The 21,041-nt window shown below is 39.0% G+C and overlaps 1 protein-coding gene across 1 annotated transcript in view; it reads left to right on the forward strand.

Annotated features, from left to right (window-relative positions):
- Positions 1-231: 231 nt before the first annotated feature.
- Positions 232-21,041, forward strand: part of TBC1D31 (TBC1 domain family, member 31) — a gene marked incomplete at its 5' end in the record, with an annotated part of 23,089 nt that continues 2,279 nt past the window's right edge. Inside the window, 18 exons of the mRNA XM_009874771.1 lie at positions 232-407; positions 987-1,102; positions 3,937-4,115; positions 7,043-7,194; positions 7,601-7,760; positions 8,007-8,207; positions 9,390-9,566; positions 10,372-10,451; positions 10,554-10,700; positions 10,972-11,105; positions 12,101-12,234; positions 12,829-13,008; positions 14,026-14,258; positions 14,861-15,013; positions 15,995-16,130; positions 16,977-17,069; positions 18,781-18,921; positions 19,914-20,108. Of these exons, the coding sequence (XP_009873073.1) occupies positions 232-407; positions 987-1,102; positions 3,937-4,115; positions 7,043-7,194; positions 7,601-7,760; positions 8,007-8,207; positions 9,390-9,566; positions 10,372-10,451; positions 10,554-10,700; positions 10,972-11,105; positions 12,101-12,234; positions 12,829-13,008; positions 14,026-14,258; positions 14,861-15,013; positions 15,995-16,130; positions 16,977-17,069; positions 18,781-18,921; positions 19,914-20,108 (2,787 nt within the window). The remainder of the gene's footprint in view (positions 408-986; positions 1,103-3,936; positions 4,116-7,042; positions 7,195-7,600; positions 7,761-8,006; positions 8,208-9,389; positions 9,567-10,371; positions 10,452-10,553; positions 10,701-10,971; positions 11,106-12,100; positions 12,235-12,828; positions 13,009-14,025; positions 14,259-14,860; positions 15,014-15,994; positions 16,131-16,976; positions 17,070-18,780; positions 18,922-19,913; positions 20,109-21,041) is intronic.

A 21,041-nucleotide genomic window follows, 5' to 3' on the forward strand; every position in this document is an offset into this window, starting at 1 on the left:
GGATCCTAAATGATGGATTCCCCCCATCTGCTTTATGTCTCTCCTAACTACCTTCCAACACAGTGAATTACTTCCTTTGTTTAGTATTCTTTTTATATTTATATTACATATTTTGCGTGGAAAAAGATTTTTTCATAGAACGCTATGAGTGATCAGAACTGTAAAATTGTAAGCTGGGAATGTTGTATTCCTAGGTCTTGGAGAAATACGTGATGATAAAATAATTCTAAGCTTGATTGCTTTGCTTCCTTTCTTCACAGGGTTATAGTAAACATAATTCATAGTGTCAAAGGATACCATTCAAAGACAATACGTTTTCTGAATGTGGCTTTTGACGGTTCTGGAGATTCTCTACTTGCAGGAGACCATCAAGGGAATATATATCTTTTTGACTTGAATGGAAACAGGTAGGAATATTTCCATCAAGACGTTTTAGTTGTCTCAGTATCTGTAACATTCGGTGGTATGGTACTTGCCTGCCAGCATGCCACAGGTCTGGTTTTAACCCTCACTTTTCTGTGAATGTGGAAAAAAGGCAGTAGTTTGCTCAGAGCTGAAGATACAAGCCAATGTCTTACGTAAACTCCCGAAATATTATTTTATTAGTTTAGCTCCTCCAAAAGATCAGAATTTTGTAACTCTAAACTGAATAGACAGCACTTTCATAGAACTTAAATGCTGCCACAAAAAGTTATGCTTTGGACAGTACTGATCAATTAATAACACAAGCCATGAGTTACAATAAACTAGACCTAGTATTGTAATCTGCAGAAATACATTAACCAGTCTTTTCAGTTTTACACCACTAAGTTTTAAAATATTATCACGGAATTTTAGATTTATTATAATTAGATATGACTTATTTGCTCCCTTCTTTTGAGCTAATTTATTTTTTCTTTGTGAAATATATTGAAACTGATTATTACCTCACATGACACTATAAATCGAAGTTTCCTAACACAATGAGAGTGTCTGTTTTTAAACAGGTTCAACCTTGTTCAGCGAACAATGCAGGCTTGCACTGCTTTGGCATTTAATCTTCGTCGAAAGACAGAATTCCTGGTGGCTTTGGCAGATTATTCCGTTAAGTGCTTTGATACAGGTAAGGAGAAATTTAAAGACCTTTTTATCTGGCTTGCTATGAAAACCTGTATAATTTTAGCTTTGATTTCATTTTTCTTTAAGTTTAGTCATTTTGGTTTTTATTTTTCATGGAAATCTTGCTTTGTGTTTCATGCTACCCCTCCAAAAAAGTTTGGTCCCATGTGGGTTGTAGTCCTGTGGGTAAACAAAACTTTTGCATATTCAAAGTTTCTTGTTCACAGAGTCACAGAGACATCTTTAACTGAAGCCTAGCACAGGATTGCATTTATGTATGTTACATTTTTTTGAAGCAATTCTGTGTATGTTTGCTTAGAATTAGATGTTCTGTATAAAGTCAAACCCAAGATCAGTTGACAGTATATTTGCAACTGAACCAGTTATTAACTATATTTGCAGTAAAATATTTGAATGTAGTGACAATACAGACGAAAGAACTGTCAATATTTTGAGTATGCAAGTAAGTCTGTATCCTTGTTCAAAAGTGTTATTTAATATTAACTTCATGGTTCAGTTGTGTGTCACTGTCTTCTCTAGAAATTAAATGGTGAAAGGCGTTGACAATTAATTCTTCATAAACTAATCTTAGCCTATCAGGAAGTGCAGTCTCATATCATCTGGATTTAAGTCTTCAAAAAGCCATAGGAATCAGTCATCTGCAGTTTGAAGGTTTGTGTCTGATATCAGTGAGGATTTTAACATAACACACTGTCTCACAGAACAGAGGAAGAGTCAGAGTTAAGGTCTGAAATCCTCCGTGCTTTTTCTTGTCCTTTCAACTGCAGTAAGACCAAACTAGTCCAACCCCACTGCAGGGAGCAGGGACATCTGTAGATCAGGTTGCTCAGAGCCCCATCGAGCCTGACCTTGAATGTCTCCAGAGATGGAGCCTCCACCACCTCTGTGGGCAACCTGTGCCAGTGTTTCACCACGATCATTGTAAAGAACTTTTCTTTATATCCAGTCTAAAACTATCTTATTTTGGTTTAAAAACATTGCCCCTTGTTCTGTCTTTCTTATAGGTTCCCTTTAACTGTTGAAAGGCTGCAGTAAGGTTTCCCTGGAGCCTTCTCTTCTCCAGGCTGAACAAGCCCAATTCTCTCACTCTGTCTTTGTAGGAGAGCTCCTCCAGCTCTCTGACCATTTTTGGTGGCCTTCTCTGGACCCACCCATGGGGCGGTTCCAGCTGCAGCATCAAAGATGAGAACTGGCTACAAAGCAGCTCACAAAGCCCAGCGGTCAAACCTGCAGTCAGGCAACTGCCCCATGGCAGTGTAATTGCCACAGGTATGGTTTGGTCACTGAGGGAAGATTAGTGGTCACGCAGTCACAAATGGGCAGCAACATAGTCAGAGGAACCATTTTCTTGGTATGCAATACGTAGTGTAAAAATTATTTGGATGTTAAAAGAATTAATGAGGTGTTGCTTTCTGACTCTGCCTTTCCTATAGTCATGGCCCGTTGTCATTAAACCCTTCTTTCTTGCACCTGTAAACAGCTGCGTAATCATTTGTACATATTGTCCACAAGTCAAAACAAGTGGAGAATTCTAACTAGAAAATTCAGTCTCATCTTCTAGAGATTACCGTGAGTGCCTGTGAGTCATGCTGAACCTAATGGCTTCAAACTGCAACAGGGTAGGTTTAGACTGGACATTAGGAAAATTTTTTTCACAGAAAGAGTCGTCAGACACTGGAATAGGCTGCCCAGGGAGGTGGTTGAGTTGCCATCCCTGGACGTGTTTAAAGGTTGCTTAGATGTGGTGTTGGGTGATATGGTTTAGGGGTGAACATGTAGTGTAGAGTTAATGGTTGGACTCGATGATCCCAAGGGTCTTTTCCAACCTGAATTGTTCTATGATTCTGTTCTATGATTCTAACCTGATCACAGTGTTCATGACTTTTTAAGATTGATTCTTTGACTAAATTAAACAAGTCTGTGCAAGTTGGCTGTGTAGAACTGAGAATAACTTACGAAGTCTGTTACCTGGAGATGAGAATCACAGAATGTCAGGGGTTGGAAGGGGCCTCAAAAGATCATCTAGTCCAGCCCCCCTGCCAGAGCAGGATCACCTACAGTAGGTCACACAGGAACGTTTCCAGGCGGTTTTTGAATGTCTCCAGAGAAGGAGACTCCACAACCTCCCTGGGCAGCCTGTGCCAGAGCTCTGTCACCCTCACAGGGAAAAAGTTTTTTCTAATATTTTTGTGGAACCTCCTATGTTCCAGCTTGAATCCATTGCCCCTTGTCCTGTCATTGGACATCGCTGAAAAGAGCCTGGCTCTGTCCTCCTGACACTCCCCCTTGACATATTTATAAACATTAATGAGGTCACCCCTCAGCCTCCTCTTCTCCAAGCTAAAGAGACCCAGCTCCTTCAGCCTTTCCTCAGAAGGGAGATGTTCCACTCCCTTCATCATCTTTGTGGCTCTGCCACAAAGTCCATCTTTGTGGACTCTCTCAAGCAGTTCCCTGTCTCTCTTGAGCTGAGGGGCCCAGAACTGGACACAGACTAGATGCTGCATTGGGGGACATAGTTTAGTAGGTTGATAGGGCTGGGCCAAAGGCTGGACTCGATGATCTTCAAGGTATCTTCCAGCTGAAACTATTCTATGATTCTGTGTTTCTCTGAGGAGATGATTATGTTTGTCTAAGGTATAACAGCTATATGAAGACTGATACCATTGTTTCTTGGGTTTTGGGCTGTGAGGGTAAATGGTCATCTAGTGGATATTAAAAGTCTCACAGCAAAGTGTTGGCAATGAAGAGTAAAACAGGAGTTGTTTCACTCTGAATGACTTATATCCCTTTCATTTATTTCATTAACTCCTGCAGAAACCAAGGAGCTAGTTAGTTGGATGAGGGGACATGATTCTTCGGTGTCTTCCATCTCTGTCCATGGCTCGGGCAGGTACGCCATCACTACGTCCACTGATACAGCACAACTGTGGGACTTGGACACCTTTCAAAGAAAAAGAAAGCTGAATGTTCGTCAGTCTGTGGGTATACAGAAGGTGAGTGAAGAGCAGTTGCCAAAGGGCAAACAAGCACACAGGGTAACACCTCACGTTAAAGTCACAGTACTTAAAAATTCTTTTTACGACACAGCTGAATCTTTTCAATGTTCTTTGGGCGTATCTCCTTAACTGTCATCCTGTCACGTCACCTAGACCACTGAAATCATGACTCAATAGTTGCAGAGATCTGCTGGGAACTTTTAAGGAACCTCCGTATTTAGAGATACTCAGAGCTTGGATATGACTTTGACTAAATCAGTGTAACCTGGAAGTTGGAGCTGGTTCTAGTTTGACCCTGCTTTGACCTGGAGGTGGGCTCAGAGGGCTTCCAGAGATTGATTCTGACCTGAGTGATGCTGGATTTAAGAGTATTTAAAAAAAAAAACAGCCTTGGTGTCATAATGTTCAAACAGTCACCACCACCTACCCCATTCAGATGCTTATTCCAAAGCTGCTCTTCTTTCTGTGCACACTAAACACTGAGTGTGGGAACAAACAAAGCCAAAAAGTAACTCAGCAAACAGAAATTGCTGCTTTTCAGAAATTACTGCTTTTCAACTTAGTGGTTTCTGTACTTCAGTTTGTTGCACAGACACCTGTACTGCAGCAACGTAGGGGATGAGAAGGATGAAACGTTCGTGTTGAGGAGTGGTTTAAATAGGTCTTTGTAAGCATTAATCTGCTTTAAACAGGTCTGCCTGCGCCACCAAATGTCAAACTTTGGGATAAGTACTACAGAAAGTACTGACGCGGTGCCTGAGCGTTGCTTACACGTGCTTACACGTGCTGTCCTGCAGCAAATTGTCTTACAAACACCACTTCAAACCAAAGTTCTCATCAGGCTGGTCACTAAAAAGCCACGTTGATTTTGCAGAGAACAAGGCTATTCATTTGAGTGTTTTCACCACGTTCTAGGTCAGGCAGAAGTTTGAAATAGTCACCTAGCAATTACTGTGGGAAATCATGCCAAAGTTTTTGTTTGTTTGTTTTATTAAAACTGTCGTGTAGTGCACGTTGCTAAAATAATTATCATGGCTGCACTTCTTTGGTGGACAAGCCTTTGCTACTGCTTGGTAGCTTTTTGTGTGTGTGCTGTGCGTAGGGGCTTCTGATTGATAAACGGCCATTGGAATTTGGTATGATCAGGATGTTACAGAATTGAAACAACTTTTAAATCTAAACAATAGTGACTATGGTTGAATGAATAAATCACTGTTTGGGAGTCAAGAGCCTGCGCTTTTGGGTTGGCTCTACCGTTTCTCATAGGTTGTTATGCAAATAACCCAATTTATCTGTGTTCCATTTTTGTCCCCTTATAATAGAGATAATGATACTCCCATATCACAGTTTAAGACATACAGATAAGCGCTTTATTGAAGATCAGATTTATTATTAGACTGCAGCCCTGACACTAGGCGTTGAAAGTTGGATTCTTGCTTGCTGTCTCAGCCGTGATAGCAGTGTCACCAGTCTCTGCAGTGAACTTTTTGGTGCCTCTTTACTTAAGCCCAGTTACACTCCAATAAACAACTTCTTTTAAGTTATGGGACAAAGCTGATTTAAAAAGACAGAGACTGAGCTACACACCGTAAGAGTAGCGGGTGAAAAGGAATGAGAAGGAGCTAAGAGAAGACATCTATAATGACTTTTCACAGCATCACTGCTGATTCAATGAGTGCTTGTAACCATTGTGGTATATTTTTAGGGCAAAGCAGGAAATGAGGAACTGTTAAGTACTCCAGTTTACCAAAATTTAAACTTCATCCACCTACATGAAAGGCATCTGCTCTCAATTCATTGTGTAGACTTTCTCAGGGTCCCTGAAGGAGGGCAGGCAGCTTTGTCTCAAGATAAATGACTTTTAGGTGAGGTGACTCTTTAACAGGTGACTTTTACTCTCTGTCAAGTAACTAATTTGGCCTGAACATTCAATTTTCAGTCACTGAGCAAGATGAATCCCATCCTATGTATCCGCATTTGCAGATTTTTCAAGGCCTGAAGAGACCGTGCAAACCAAAACTCTGAACTTCATAGTACTGACTGTTAATTGCAGCCAGTGAGTACTTCAGGTAGTCCTTCCGTGTTCAGACACCATCAGACATTTTCAATGTAATCTCCAAACTTATGGGCCCAGGGAATTTGCTGAAGCTGTGTGTGCTGCTGCCAAAATAAAACTTCTGATCTAGATCAATTTATGATTAAACAGGAATGCATCTGATGTCATCCAAAAATGTAAACAATCCATTTTTTCTTACTGAAAGATATAAAAAATAAACATGTTCAGAATAATTGTAATAAAAATATTTACAAGCTTTTGATTTTTATCTTTATTCATCCTTTCAGTAATATCTGCATTTCATAGTTGGAGAATACATTGTTAGACTCTCTACGGTATTTTTCACTCCTAATAGTTGTAGAGAAAACTACGGAGTCTGAAAACGAATGCTTCATAGGGTGTGTTTGCAGGCTCCTGCTCCTATTTGAAAGCTGAAGCGGTTTCTCAGAAGATGCAGCAAACAGTTGTTGAATGAGCAGTTTTGGTTCATGTCTTCCATCCCCTCCTGCGTTCATGTTCCCACCGTTTATGTTGCGTCCTCTCTGGCACTCATCAGAAACCTCCACAAGGCAGTTTAACATTGATGAAAATAGCAAAAGTTGGAATGATCGGTGTCGTTTTGGCGAGTTGAACTCGCTTAGCCAAGGGTACAAGTTCTGTACCAGTGCAAGGGCCTTCCCAGGCTGTGACGAGGGAAGGGCACCTGCTGCCAGTGGGAGCGAAGCCCTGCATTGCAGCTGCATCCTGCAGTTATAGCCATGCTGTCATGCTTTCTTGTATTTTATTTTGCCACACACTTTGGTCCAGTTTAAAGGTTACTTCCTTGACAACATTTTCTTTTTTTCCCCCCTTTTCCATATTCTTCTAGGTTTTTTTCCTTCCATTGAGTAACACCATCCTCAGCTGTTTCAAAGATAATTCTGTTTTTGCTTGGGAATTTGATACTCTTCACTGTAAATACCAGTTACCAACACCTGTAGAAGGTTCTGTATTAATTTATAAAGTCTTTGCAGTTACCAGGTAAATTGCTATTTTAAATATTCTAAAGGTAGACTACAAAAATTGTGTGTTTGAAACAGATTTTCTTTCCTTATTTGTAATATTATATGGACATATTGAGCTATATATTATGATAAGCTTTTGAACTCTGCTGTGACATCTTTTCAACAAGGCTCAGCAGCAATTTTTAGTACAATCCCATAGCAGTTAATGTTGATTTTTAATGACCACTAAAATAAGTTTTAAACTGTCCTTTCCAAAAGCAAATATTTATATTTCGGAGCTATTTTGTTCTTCTGGGAGGAATAATGGTAGATTCAAAAGTGATTTGAGAGCATAGAAGGAAATGTAAGATCCTTCTCTTTTTAGCTAATGCTAACTTAAATTATAGTATTCTGATGGAAACTTTACCTCATCTGTGATGCAGAGACGGCCGAATTTTCGTAGCTGGTGGAAAATCAAATCATCTTCACTTATGGTGTTTAGAATCGAAGCAGTTGATAAGAATAATCCAGATGCCTGCAAAAGTACGAGCTGTCCGTCATCTGGAATTCCTCCCTGACAGTTTTGATGGGGGTTCCAATCAGGTCAGTTTGTGGGGTTTTTTTAATAAAGCTTAAGATTGGAGTATTTAGTTATCTGATTCAACGCATATACTTTGGGGGCTTTTGGGGGATGCTGGGGGCATGAATCCATACTGTACAAACAGAAAATTACTGTGCTGAATGTTTGCTCAATTACTTTTTTACCTTAATGGAAAATCATTGCTTGACTGAGTATTCCTCTTTGCTTTACATAGACAATATTAACTGATGAGTCCTTCTAACTTACAGGTCCTTGGGGTGTTAAGTCAAGATAATATTATGAGATTCATCAATATAGAAACATGCAAAATTCTTTTTGACATCGGGAGTCATGAAGAAGGAATTAGTACAGTAGCGATCAGCCCCCATGGACGGTATATTGCATCAGTAATGGAAAATGGTAGCCTTAATTTATACAGTGTCCAAGCTTTGACTGAAGAAGGAAATAAGGTAGAGTATTTTACATTTCTTAAACAGAAGCAAATCCCATTAAAGTTCATACTTGTCTACGTACTTTTGCATCAGTGGCAGTTTGCAGACACGTTTAAGTGCCGTATTTAGCACTACAGATAAAGTGGTTTGTGGAGTTCCCTTCAGAGGTGCTCCAACCTGCCAGGTAATATGATTTTTTTAAAGTACACGTATTGCTGTTTCTGATGTTGGGAGGAGGGGGAGGTGATATTTCCTTCTACAGTGATTTGTATAGACCAGTCTGTCTTTGTAATGAAGTTTTGGGGGAGATGGAAACAGCACGATCATGCTGCTTCTGTTCCATTTCCTGTAGGAAATGTTTTGTAACTGATGTTCACTTAAACTGCGGCCACGAGTGGTGTTTTTGTTACTGTGATTTTGCGCTTCTTACTCTGTTATTGGATACCGGCATCCGTCATGATGGCACAATCCTACTCTTAATCCTTCCTAAATAACAAACATTCTAAATACCTGTTCTTATTTTATTAAAGTAATTTATTAATGGGAGTCAGGTTTCTAAATCCAGAATTCCATGTATCTTTAATCACCCTGTCTTTGAAGTAAACAGTAACCAGCTTCGGATAATGACGGAGTTGGAGCTGAGGAAGGATGTGTAAAGATGCCGCACGTGCATTCCATTGGCACTTTTGCTGCCGGTTCGACATGAACTGGGATATCCACTTTGTTACTTGCTTTCCCAATCTCAGGCACTGAATTAATACCTTCCTGACACTGAAGACTAATTAAAGTTTGGAAAGGTCTTTTGTGTTATTTTTAACCGGTGCTATAGAAATGCAAAATGTTTTAGTGACATTGAGAAACATACTAAATAACCTGAACAGTGTGTGATACACGCTTGTACTACCCCCATCATATTTTAGTGTTTGCTGAACAAGGAAACATCATGATGTTTGAGTTGTTTTGGAAGCTACATAAACCTTTTTACAATCTTTCTAGTTTATTGCAGCAGTTTTATTTGTTGGCGTAATTATTCAGGAGTATACAGTCTGTATGTATTTATGATATAAATGTGTCTTTATTCTTCTTCCTCTAGCCATCAAGATCAAAAATACGGCATATGAAATTTGTTAAACGTGAAATTATAGTATTATTTGGTCTGTCTTACAAAATGTTAACTGCATTATTTTCACTTATTATTAGCCTCCACCACCCGTGTTCAAAGTAGTAAAAGATGAGTCCAAGTGCACATCAGAGGCAAATAAACTGACAATGAGGGTGACTTCAGGAAAGTCAGAGCAGCCTTGGAAATTGAAAGGAAGCAAAATTCAAACCAGATTGCTAAAACTGCAAGGGAACACATCACTTGAAAATAAAGAGGTAGGAAGAAGCTGCAAATACTTTATTCTCCAGTCTGCAACATTTAAATTTCATTGCGAAAAATATTTAACCACTTTAAAGAATAAGTTCAGGCGCTGATTCACTTGGATGTTTGAGCAGTGAAGGGATTGAGGGAGTTTTAGTACCATTGGCTTTCTCTGTTTAGCCAGTGCTGCCTCCAGCCAGCTTTGGGTACCTATGAAGTTATTCAAGCAACTTGTGACACATTTGGATATTACTAAATCTGATCTGCTTCCCTGCTAGCCAGCTGTCTGCCAAGAAGCCATTTCATTTTTTATTAGCTATTTAGAAGATATATTGCTGTTACATTTATTTCCCTTCTGTCATCACTATGCCATCTTCTCTGTCTTTATCTTGAATCTCATACGTATATATATCCTCGCATGTATATGCGCACCCCCCCCATATATATACACGTCTGTATTTCTATCTATATCATCCTGTAACTTTCATTGCAACATGATCTATTTCTTATGTCGATATTCTGTATGGCTTGGCTATATCCATCATTTAATAATATATAGTTTTGACAGTTGGGGTCTGATCTGCTTCTGACTGAAATCAATGGCAGCTGCTCTTTGAGTTCCGCAGGAGATGAAGGATCTTATCAATTATCTTTTTGTTGTTGAAATAACCTAGGTTTATGAAACAGACAGCAGTACGTGTATTTTAATGTTATTTTATGAACTTTAATATTTAGCTACTATCATCAACTGGAGTGCGAAGAAAGAGACTGAAAGAGAAATGCTAACATTTGATTTGTTGTTCATCCCCTGTTCTGTAGAATGAGTTACCAGGTGGATTAAACAAGAAACGTCTGCAGGCCTTGCTGAAAGGATTTGGAGAATATCCAGCAAAGTACAGGTATATTTGTGTGCATGTTCATGCCTGCATAAAATAAAATTCCTTGTGTTTACTGGCCTATGAAAGAGAAGTTGCTTGACTAAGTCTGCATTTTAATTGCAGGATGTTTGTTTGGCGTTCCTTATTACGACTTCCTGAAAACCACTTGGCATTCAGTACCCTGATAGATAAGGGTACCCACAGTGCATTTGTGAATATTCAAAACGAGTATCCCATCAAAAGCAGGAAACTGCTGAGAGTTTTAAAGAGGTAATATATATATTTATATTTAAATATTAGAGATTTTTCTTCTTGTATAGTGATGTGAAAAGCATCTGAAATGTATAGCTGGAATCAGTTGTAAGGAAAATTCTAAAATAAATAGTAGTGCCCTCATGCAGTTTTGTTTTTATAACTTCTATAATCCTGCATCTATTTTGAAGTTTACAATCTTCCTATGTCGTGCTTCTAAGGTGCATATTATATTTTTGTTTGATTTTGAGTCAATGTTTTTTATACCTTTGTTTGCCTTCGCACGTAGGACCTTATCAGCTCTAGCTCACTGGTCTGGTATCTTTGCTGAGACGCCTTATATCCCTTTGCTAGCATTCCCGTTTGTAAAATTATTCCAGAACAACCAGCTGATCTGCTTTGAAGTTGTTGCTACAGTAGTAGGTAAGCAGTGATTTTAAAAACTCATATATGCTGCAACATGTTTAAGCTTTCCTATGCAAAAGAACTTTTCCTGATGAAATGTATGAGCTATTTCCTAAGAGGTCGCCAGGCTCTCTTCTGAAGGCGTTACCAGGAACTAATGTGTAGCAACTGCATGTTTAAAATAAAAACTTGCTTGTAAATAAAACAAGATATTAGACTTCCTTTTGCAGTGTTTCTAGCAAAAAGTTAGCAGTTTAACAGTATTCGTAGAATAATCAGCAAAACAAATGTATCTAGCATAATTATTATATAATAATTAAAATCTATGAGTAGTCACACACACTCACCCACCGCCTCAACCACTCCCAGTCAAAAGGGAATGATCTCTTTGAAGATTTTACTCTGTTTCGTTGTCCTTAGCATGTGGTAAGTCAAAAGCAGACATTTGGCTGAAAGCTGGCTATGGCTGTCTTCTGAAGAAACATTCTAAATTAAAAGTGCTTTACACTTAAATTAGTTGTTGCAGCTGCTGTGAAGATATGTGCTGCCAAACGTACATACCCACTATGCAAACACATGCTGTTAGTGAATAAGCATCCAAGTTTATGGGGATTGTTCTTAGTATGTTAAAAATTACTTGATAGAGGCTGGAGTGTCAGGAGACAGAAACACTGGTGTAAGAATTCCCATCTGTCTCCAACCACTTAGTCCCACAGCACACACACTTTTGTGGGTTTTTTTTTCATTTTATTTTTGAGGCACATAGTTCCCCAGTCTGGTTCACAGCGTACTGACACACACACTCATGCCAGTGCAGCTGGAGGAGCAGTGTGCTCTGCGAATGGTTTAGGAATAAATGCTGGGAAAGAGGAGAGATGAGGATATCGTAAATAGATTTTGCTGCCTAAAACTACCTCCTAAATTCATAGCCTTTATAACCAAACATTAAGGTTGTCAAGAGTATCGCTCTCGATTACAGTGGATTTTGTTGGCCTTTTTTTTTTCTCTTTCAGTTAATTTTTGTCAGCACTGGTTTGAGTATTTTCCCAATCCTCCAGTTAATGTCCTTAGTATGATGGAAAATGTTTTGGCACATCATGACAAAGAGTTACTTGAGCATTTGATAAAATACAGCGTGACTGCACAGGTAATATTCTAGCCAACTGCTGTACACAAAGTGTCACTGCAGTGAATGATAGTGCATTAGGCTTTATTTTGACATAATTTTTCTTTGAGGGCATTTTCATTAAAGAACAGTGAATAATATGGAAATGTATAAGGATGTATCATTGCTTTCCTGCAGCTTTTGCTTTTTCATGTTCATAAATCTCACACACTTGCTGCTGTAGTTCTTTAAAGTCCTTTTCAGACAATGTAGACTTGAAAGCAAATCTGCTCATCAGAATTACAGCTGTACTTTTAATACATTTTTTAAGCAGACATAGGTATGGTGAATTAATTTTGTAATTCTAGTTTATCATTACATACGGTTTTAGCTTCACAAATCTAAAAAGAAGACTTATAAATAAATTTTCTATCTCACTGGATGTCTAATTGCCCTATGTTAATTTTGAATGTTTATAGTGAGTGGTAAGACTTATTTTCAAATATTCTGGTTTGGTTCATGTTTCTTTCATAAATCAGTAGATTATTAAGGCAAGAAAATTTCATGTTACTTCTTTAAAATGAATGATCAAATTTTACTAATGGATTATTTTGACAATTTTCCCAAATAATGTAGGTTTATGCGTGGCCTCTTCTAGAAACACTGTTCTCTGAAGTTCTAACAAGAGAAGAATGGTTGAAAGTCTTTGACAATATCTTCTCCAACCATCCTTCGTACTTTCTAATGATTGCTGTTGCCTATGTTATATGTTCCAGAACTCCCTTGCTTCACTGTAATCAAACAACAGATTTTGAGGTAAGCATCTAAGTCAGTCGTATGAAAGTGTATGTTTCATATGAGGTATGAGACACTTATAAAACATCATATCTCTTGGCATGGAGATCAGAAGGAGGTGTTGCATTTCCACAATAATGTATTATTACATGTTTCTGAACGATGTCATCTAGTGCCTGGCAAATATACAATGAATGAGTACAATATTGAGCAATTTCCTGCAGTTTCATGCAACAAGATGTTCAAAAGCTTTTATAAACTTTTTGTAGTCACTCAAAGCCATTTTGTAAATGTCAATAATTCATCAAGCACAAAATAATTCTGCCTCTCTTGGGGGGAATCTCATACAGACCTCTGCCTGAAGAGGCAAGACATGGTCATTCTGTCATGTTGTTTCATTATTTTGCCTTCAGATTTCCAAAATTAGACGGTATTATTTGATGTTCTCTGAAGCTCAATAAAAATGTTTCCTTTCTGTTTAGCCTTCTGTGAGAGAAGGCTGAGGTTTTTTATATGAAAACATCTCTGTAGGTAAACAAAGGTTTCCACCTTGGAAGTCTGCTCCTGAGCAGTTAGTTCGACAGATACCAAACAGACAGAATTATTGCCATGTTTAATGATAAGCAATTTGAAGATTTTCCTGTTGAATAAGATCATTGACGGGAAGAATAACCCTTCAAGCAGGGGAACTTCAAAGCTTCATGTCTGAACACCAGAAGTCGAGGGAGGTTTATCCAGTGGTGGATGTGTCAGTGCGGGCAGTTGGACACTCTAAATTCACACACAGCATTCCAGATCCCTTACACGGCTGTCGTTTGAAGAGAATGAAAGGAACCAGAGCATACTTTTACAACTTGAAGAAGTTTGGATTAAGTCATTTGAGCTGTTTTACTTATTGTTAGCACTAACTCAATAATCCTTCTTTAAATCAACTTCTGGAATACAGATCTTGTTCATTTACCTAATCATTCCCAAATAGGTATATTACAAACTTGCTTAATCTGTTGTTGAGTGTAAATGGAAGCATGTTTCTTGCAGTATTTCTTTCATCATCGTAACAACCTGGACATTAACACTGTGATTAAGAAAGCTTACCATCTCATGGAGAATACGCCACCAGATATCCATCCACAACGTATGCTTGATGACTTCATACCACTTACAAAAGGACAGTACCCTATATTTAATAAATATCCCAAATTCATTGTGGATTATCAAACTCGGGAATGGGAGAGGATCAGACAGGATGAAATTGAATACTTACGAGAAAGGTATTAATTGGGAAGTTGAAGACGGTATCACACTGGGAGGGGCGGATGGACACAATTGCCTTTTTCTGTTGTATGTGCTTGAGAAAGGACATGATTAAGAAGATTCAGGAAGATGTCTTTGAATAGCTGCTAAAGTTTAGAATTTATTGGTTTGAGAAATTTTTAACTTAAATCAGTAGTTTTATCTTAAAAAAAAAGTTTGTTAATTCATAGAAAATGCTGGGTCACCAAGTCTTCAAACTGGAAATCTTATAGACCAGAACCTAACCCTCCGTTGACATTGTAGTCGCCAACTTTGTGAAAGGCCAGGAGTTCTCAGTTTGCTATTGAAATCAGTGGGTACAACAATGGTGAAGCACCTCCAGAAACTAGTTTTTGTTAAGAATGTGAGGCAGAATATACCTGCACTCATCTGAAATGCCCTGTTGCTTAACAGTTGGTGTTGTAACTCTTCCTCACGTACTTTATCCATGCGTAAAGGGGGTGCCATGCTCTTTCATGACATTGCATTTCAGCAGGTCTTTGCTGGTAGAGTCATCAGTTTCTAAGTAATTTCATAATACTTGGCTTGAATTACTGACATGTGCTCTCTTTCCATTTAGACAGTTAGCACATGAATTAGAAGCTAAAGCACAGGAGCAGAAGGCAGAAGATGAAGCCTGGTATCGAAAGCAAGAATTACTTCGAGAAGCTGAAGAACAGAGACGAAAAATGCTGCTGGAAGAAGAAGAGAAGCTGGCAGAACAGAGGCAGAGGTATTGTAATATAAGAAGCATTAGAGGCCTGGCTACTGTATCCTGCCATTACATTTGTAATGATGAGTAAAGGAGAAATAGCCACTAAGTTGTGTACATGGAAACATGGGAAAACAGTGTGGTCTGGCAGTTCCAATTTTGATGTGGGAATGAAGTGATCTGGGTTGCATTACTGCTTTGCCTGAGGGAATGCAGGAGATGAGAGGCCAAGCCACTTCATATTTTTGTCTCCGCTCCCATATCTAGTCTCTTCAGATTGTGAATGATACCAAGAGCTGTGGTAGTTCTGAAGCTGAACTGTTAGTTTGTACATTTTGCAGTTGTGAAGGTTTAAGAGAATTTCAACATTCCATCCTTTTTAGATCAACTACAAGTAACCATAGAATGATTTAGGTTGAAAAAGACCCTTAAGATCATGAAGTGCAGCTGTTAACCTAATGCTACCAAATCTGCCGCTAAACTGTGTCCTTAAGCACCGCATCTACAAGCACTTCTCTTAAATCTCTATAACCTACAAAGTTGTTGTGTTTTTTAAACAAAGAGGGCAGTGAGCCTTACTTTGGAAACTAATTCTTGAGTTTGTTGGTTTGTTCTTTGAAAGAGTTTGATATTTCCCAAATAAACTTAGGCCAAATTTTGTGCAGAAATTGATACCAGGACACTGGCAGTTATTGTAAGGAATAGTTTCCAATTCTGGATCATTGCAGTAGTAAACTAGTGCTTATTAAAGTAGAACAGAAAGAGCACAAGACCTCAAAGCTTAACTGGAGACATTGCCATTAGAGGATATCTGTGAATTTAATTTTGTCTTGTAAGTGAAAACTGAACAATTTACAAAAGTGAAAGCAACTGTCCTGAGCTTAATAAATTGGAGATTAGCTTATAGTAACTAATGGATAAGTGCAGTGCAAGTTTGTGCTCTTTGGCACTGACCTTTTGTATATACGAGATCCCATGTTTCTGTTTGTTTTGGCTTTGAAGACTAGCTGCTGTGAAAAGAGAACTGAAAGTAAAGGAACTACAATTTCTAGATGCTTCAAGAAGGCGTTTTCTCAAATACCAGCAAGATCAGCGTGAGATGGAACTGAAACGTCTTGATGATGAAATTGCGAGAAAGGCTGAGTATTGCCCGAGCAATTATTTTCTTGAAGGTTTATTAGTGAAAATAAACAAGGAGAAGATATATAACTATCTTTTTATTTGATATGCTGTGATATGTGAGCCCAGAGGTATATTTAGCATGAGATGGCCTGCTCTGAGTGGTGAATGCATAATTTAACAGTTTTATTTGGCACTTACTGTGTTCCACTGACTCGCTTTAACTGGCAAAATTCCTGAGAAAAAACAGATTAATCTGTATAATGACAGCGTTGAAAAATGTAATGAGCTTCTTAAAGGACTAGTAAATTCTCAGCTGTCTGTGGGCTCTATGTCTGAATTGCAAATTAACTCTGCCATTGATTGAGAAGCTCCAAAGCAGCCTCTGGCCAGGCCTGGTTCGGCTCCCTTGTGACCGCCGCAGGCACTGTGCCATGCAGATGCTGAGAGCAGAAGCTTTTTGATAGTTGTGGGCACAAATTGAGTCTTTGCAGGGACATTCCTACTGGTTCAGCACAGGTCTGCCAGGTTGCAAAGTGGCCACTTCCTCGTCTGTACTGTCCTCCACAGCATTCTGGCTTCAGAGACTCCTTATTCAATTTGGAGCCGCCTGCGGCGGGTTATTGGTGCTACATCAACTTGACATTGCCCTAATATGCTTGGCTGGATGCAGAACTATTTCTGTGCTTCTTCTCCACCTTACCCGGTACTTCTGATGTGCAATACTTTCTGTTATTCGTGGTATGACAGTTAACTAGAAGTAGGGTGTGGTTTGGGGTTTTGGACATTCTCCTTGATATTAGTTTTTCTAAGGGAGAAGAATTTCTCTTTACCTGTATTCTCATGTGTTTCTCTTTTCCTCAAGGCGTCCATAAGAGAGCGGGAAACAGCTGCTACTGTTCAAGATGTAGAAGTACAGCGGTTGGAACTTGAATCACAAAGACAGCTTTTTGAACAGGTACTTAAGATGTTTTGTTTAATGGTTCTTCCCTTGCAGTTCTCAGCTTATACTGTGTCCATTCAACCAGGCTTTGTGACTTTTTTTTCCCCTCTCCGATACCTTTCTTTTAGAATAAGCCTTCTGATAATAAAAGCTGTAGTAGAACCCACTGTTACCTGGTTTTCTGGGAGAAAATACCCATATCCTCCCCATTTTGTTCTTCTGTAAAGAAGTATCATTTGGTTGCTGCGAGGCTTAGCTGTGTGTTCAACTGGTTAAGAAAAGGGAGGAACGCGTAAATAAACAAGTTAAAAACAGTCTATTCTTCATCCCAGAAACTCCCACCTTTTCATCTGTGATATCCACATATATCTACATTCTATTGAGGGAACAGTGTAGCAGATTGGTGAAAAAATGTCTAATTACCAACAACATCATTAAGGAAAAAGAAATGGATGGTTTGTGGGGAATGTGCAGTTCCTTTCTCGAATGATTGACTTATAATTCATAAAGATCACTATTCAGTAATAAAGGGTCTTAATAGTGCTATTAGAAGTTAAATATGAGTTAATTACTGTAAATAATTATTATTATAAATGACTGAAAAACAAAACTGCCAATGGAAGTTTTACTCATGTCCATTTTGTTTAGAAGTAGTAAGTGAAGTGTTTAACAATCACAGCGACATGTGTCTGCCTTACATGTGTGCAGATCCGATGGAGTGCAAGCAGAAGTGGACATCCAGGTGGCAAATTCTTATTTTGAAGCATGTGGCTGCTTCTATTTGACTTTTAAAAACTTTTAGCTGTAGGCTTTTTGTAACCCGTGCTGAGCATAACAGGGCTGAATTTCTTTTAGCGTTAATGAAACAGCCAGCCAGCTGTATTGTGGCTACATAACACAAACCAGGCCAAGCTCCTCTGTGTGCCAGTCCATGTAAAGTCAGCTGTTTAAGGGAACTAATTCTACAGTTACTGTCTTCTTTAGGCTAGAAAGGCAGCAATTATTTAACTGAGGATATATGTCTGCCCCCAAGAGCCTGTGTAGACAGTCTTTCCCTGCCCTCCCCTGAACTGATGGTTTTACTGCCATCACTGAGGGACCGTATTCAAGCTCTGAAGGCTGCGTGTGTGTTAACTTCGCTGCAGTACCCTGCTGGCACGATTCAATAGATTCCCACAAGCCTGGGAGGGGGTTATGTATTCTCCAGAAAACGGTGTAGATGTGCCCTGATGAATGTGAAGAAAAGGCGGTGAGAGTTTAAAATTGTATCTCTAGGTCTATTGCAGATTTGTGCTGTTTTGGCGAATCGTGTCTGCATTCAAACTGCAGATGTGTTTATTGTAAGTCTCTGTACTGTGAGGCATGGTTTATATTTGTGAAACGTTTTGAGGTTTTGGCTGAAATGTGCCATAAAAGTGGATAATATTTTCATGGTTAATCTAAATCATTTAACTGGGAATTCTGTTGTGCTCCACTGTAATCCAGGGAATGGAATTACATCAGTATCAACCTGCAAGACCACTGTGATGCCTCAGACTTAGTGTAAATCCAAGTGGATAAAATAGCAGGGACTATCACTTTCTAAAACAGTTACGATACGTAGTGGGATGAGATGGTGGATATATTCAAATACTAGTTTAATGAAATTTTAGTAAATGTTAGAGATAGCATTACAAGTGTGGCTTAGCAGCTTAGCAACAGTAATTTATGTTTGTGTGTTTGGCAGCATCTGAGCAAAGATCAAGAGGCAGTTACAAAGGAAATGAAGGCAGAGTTGGATGCCCGACGAAGGAAGGTGAATCTGGAAGATCACCTTGTTCAAAGGTTGATGGAAATAGATAGAGAAGAAAAACGGAAAGCTCAGATAGTAAGATGATTGAATCTTAACATGTATTTTGGGGAAGTAGTGTGCTAACTAGTACAAGTAGTGCTAGTTAATAGTATTTTAATTGCAATTAACTAATTGAATATGAAAATATTTTCTAAAAAGAATAGTCTAATTTCTGGATGCCTGTATTAATAGAGTGTGAGGGTATGTTTAAAGTTTTGAGGTTTTTCAAAATCTGACTGAAGTGTCCAAGCTGAAATTTTGCGGGCCTGCTGCGAATGTGAACTTTCTTTATTTCTCAGAACTGAGAAGACATGTAAGACTCAAAAGTACTTTTCAAAATAAGTCATCCTACCGTTAAGGAGCGTGTTTTATTTGTGATCATAAGAAAATAAAACTAAGCCTCAAAGGAATTTTCAGTTGTACTTGGCAGGAAATTCAGCTGTAGAAGCTGTTTTTTAGATCACAGTAATGAATGTGTGTGTAACTTGACATTAGGAATTGTTCAGATTTTCAAGCTCAGAACTTGTAACTGCACAGTTGGAAAAATAGTTGCAAGTAACCCACTGCCCATATGCTTGGCATCTGCATTTATATTTTGTCTAGAAATAAACATATGGGTCTGAATTTTTGTAAACAGCCTTTGGTTTTTGGAAGCAGATGGGCGTGGGTGAAAGTATTGGCATCCAGGTATCAATCTTACGTTAACTGCACCTATAAATCGTATTAAAACTGTGCTAGGAAAGCAAAACTCCGAAAATCATGGAGAGGGTTGATGCCTCTTTCCAAAAGATTTTAAAAAAAAAAAAAAAAGTCAGTCAGAGAAAGAGTAAGAAGGACAAAGAAGGAGCAGAGGAGCGGAAGAAAGCCCTGACAGGTGAGACAGCCTGCTGTCCGTGAATGGAGTGGCACTGCAGGGACATCTAACAGTGGGACTGGAGAACACTTCATCTTACCTTACCTGTATGTACAGCTCTGTACTTGAAATAGAGTAAGTAGATTCCTGGTAAAAAAAAAAGATGTTTTATTAGGTGGCTGAAGAAAATTTAGCCAAAGCAGAGCAGAAACACATTGACACCGACTGGAGGCTGCAAGCGTGGCATAAACTGAAGTGTGATGATCAGGACCGTGAGAAGCATTATGAAGAGATAGCCAAGCTCCTGCACGACAACAGGGTGAAAGAAGCTGAACTGCTGAAGGCCATGAGGGAAGCAGAAATAAAAAAGGTATTTGCCTTCTTTCTTTTTCAAAGTGGGATGGGCACAGATATAACTGTCTTTTGCCCTTAACATGGTAGAGCACAAAACTGAAAGATGTTACAGAAATACTTTAAGAATCTCTTTTCCTGTTTGGACTAGCACTAGAAATTAGTGAGGATTTTTAGATTTAGGAAAACATATTCCTAATTCTGTAAATCCCTTTCTCTCTTTTTTTGTTTTTTCCCTCTCTCTAACCCAAGTCACTTACCTTTCTCCAGGTGTTTGGAGGAGAAATTTTTCAAAATATAAACATCAAGTCAGTTTAATAACATATATTTCGATGTAAGGGTGTAGTCTGTAATAATCCAGATTATTTTACTTGTTGCTTTTTCCTTGAAACACATCTGTTGAAGATACATTTGTGTGATCTCCTTTTATGATAAAGTAATCTGCTTAGTGGATGGAGGAAAGGCTGTTGACATCTGCCTCAGCTTCAATAAAGCCTTTGACACCATTTCCTGCAGCATTCTCTTGGAGAAACTGACTGCTTCGGGCTTGGATGGTCTCATACTCAGCTGGGTGAAAAACTGGCTGGATGGCCAGACCCAAAGAGTGGTGGTGAATGGAGTTAAATCCAGTTGGTGGCCAGTCACAAGTGGTGTTCCCCATCGATCAGTCCTGGGGCCAGTTCTGTTTAACATCTTTATCAGTGATCTGGATGAGGGGATCGAGTGCACCCTCAGTGAGTTTGCAGATAACCTGACGCAAAGCTGGGGGAGAGTATTGATCCATTTGGTGGTAGGGAGGCTCCGCAGAGGGACCTGGACAGGCTGGATCAATGGGCCAAGGCCAATTGTATGAGGTTCAACAAGGAAGTGCTGTGTCCTGCACTTGAGTCACAACAGCCCCAGGCAGTGCTACAGGCTTGGGAAAGAGGGGCTGGGGGGCAGGCCCGGGGGA

Source organism: Apaloderma vittatum, unplaced genomic scaffold (assembly GCF_000703405.1).
Source record: "Apaloderma vittatum isolate BGI_N311 unplaced genomic scaffold, ASM70340v1 scaffold15228, whole genome shotgun sequence".
Lineage (NCBI taxonomy): Eukaryota > Metazoa > Chordata > Aves > Trogoniformes > Trogonidae > Apaloderma > Apaloderma vittatum.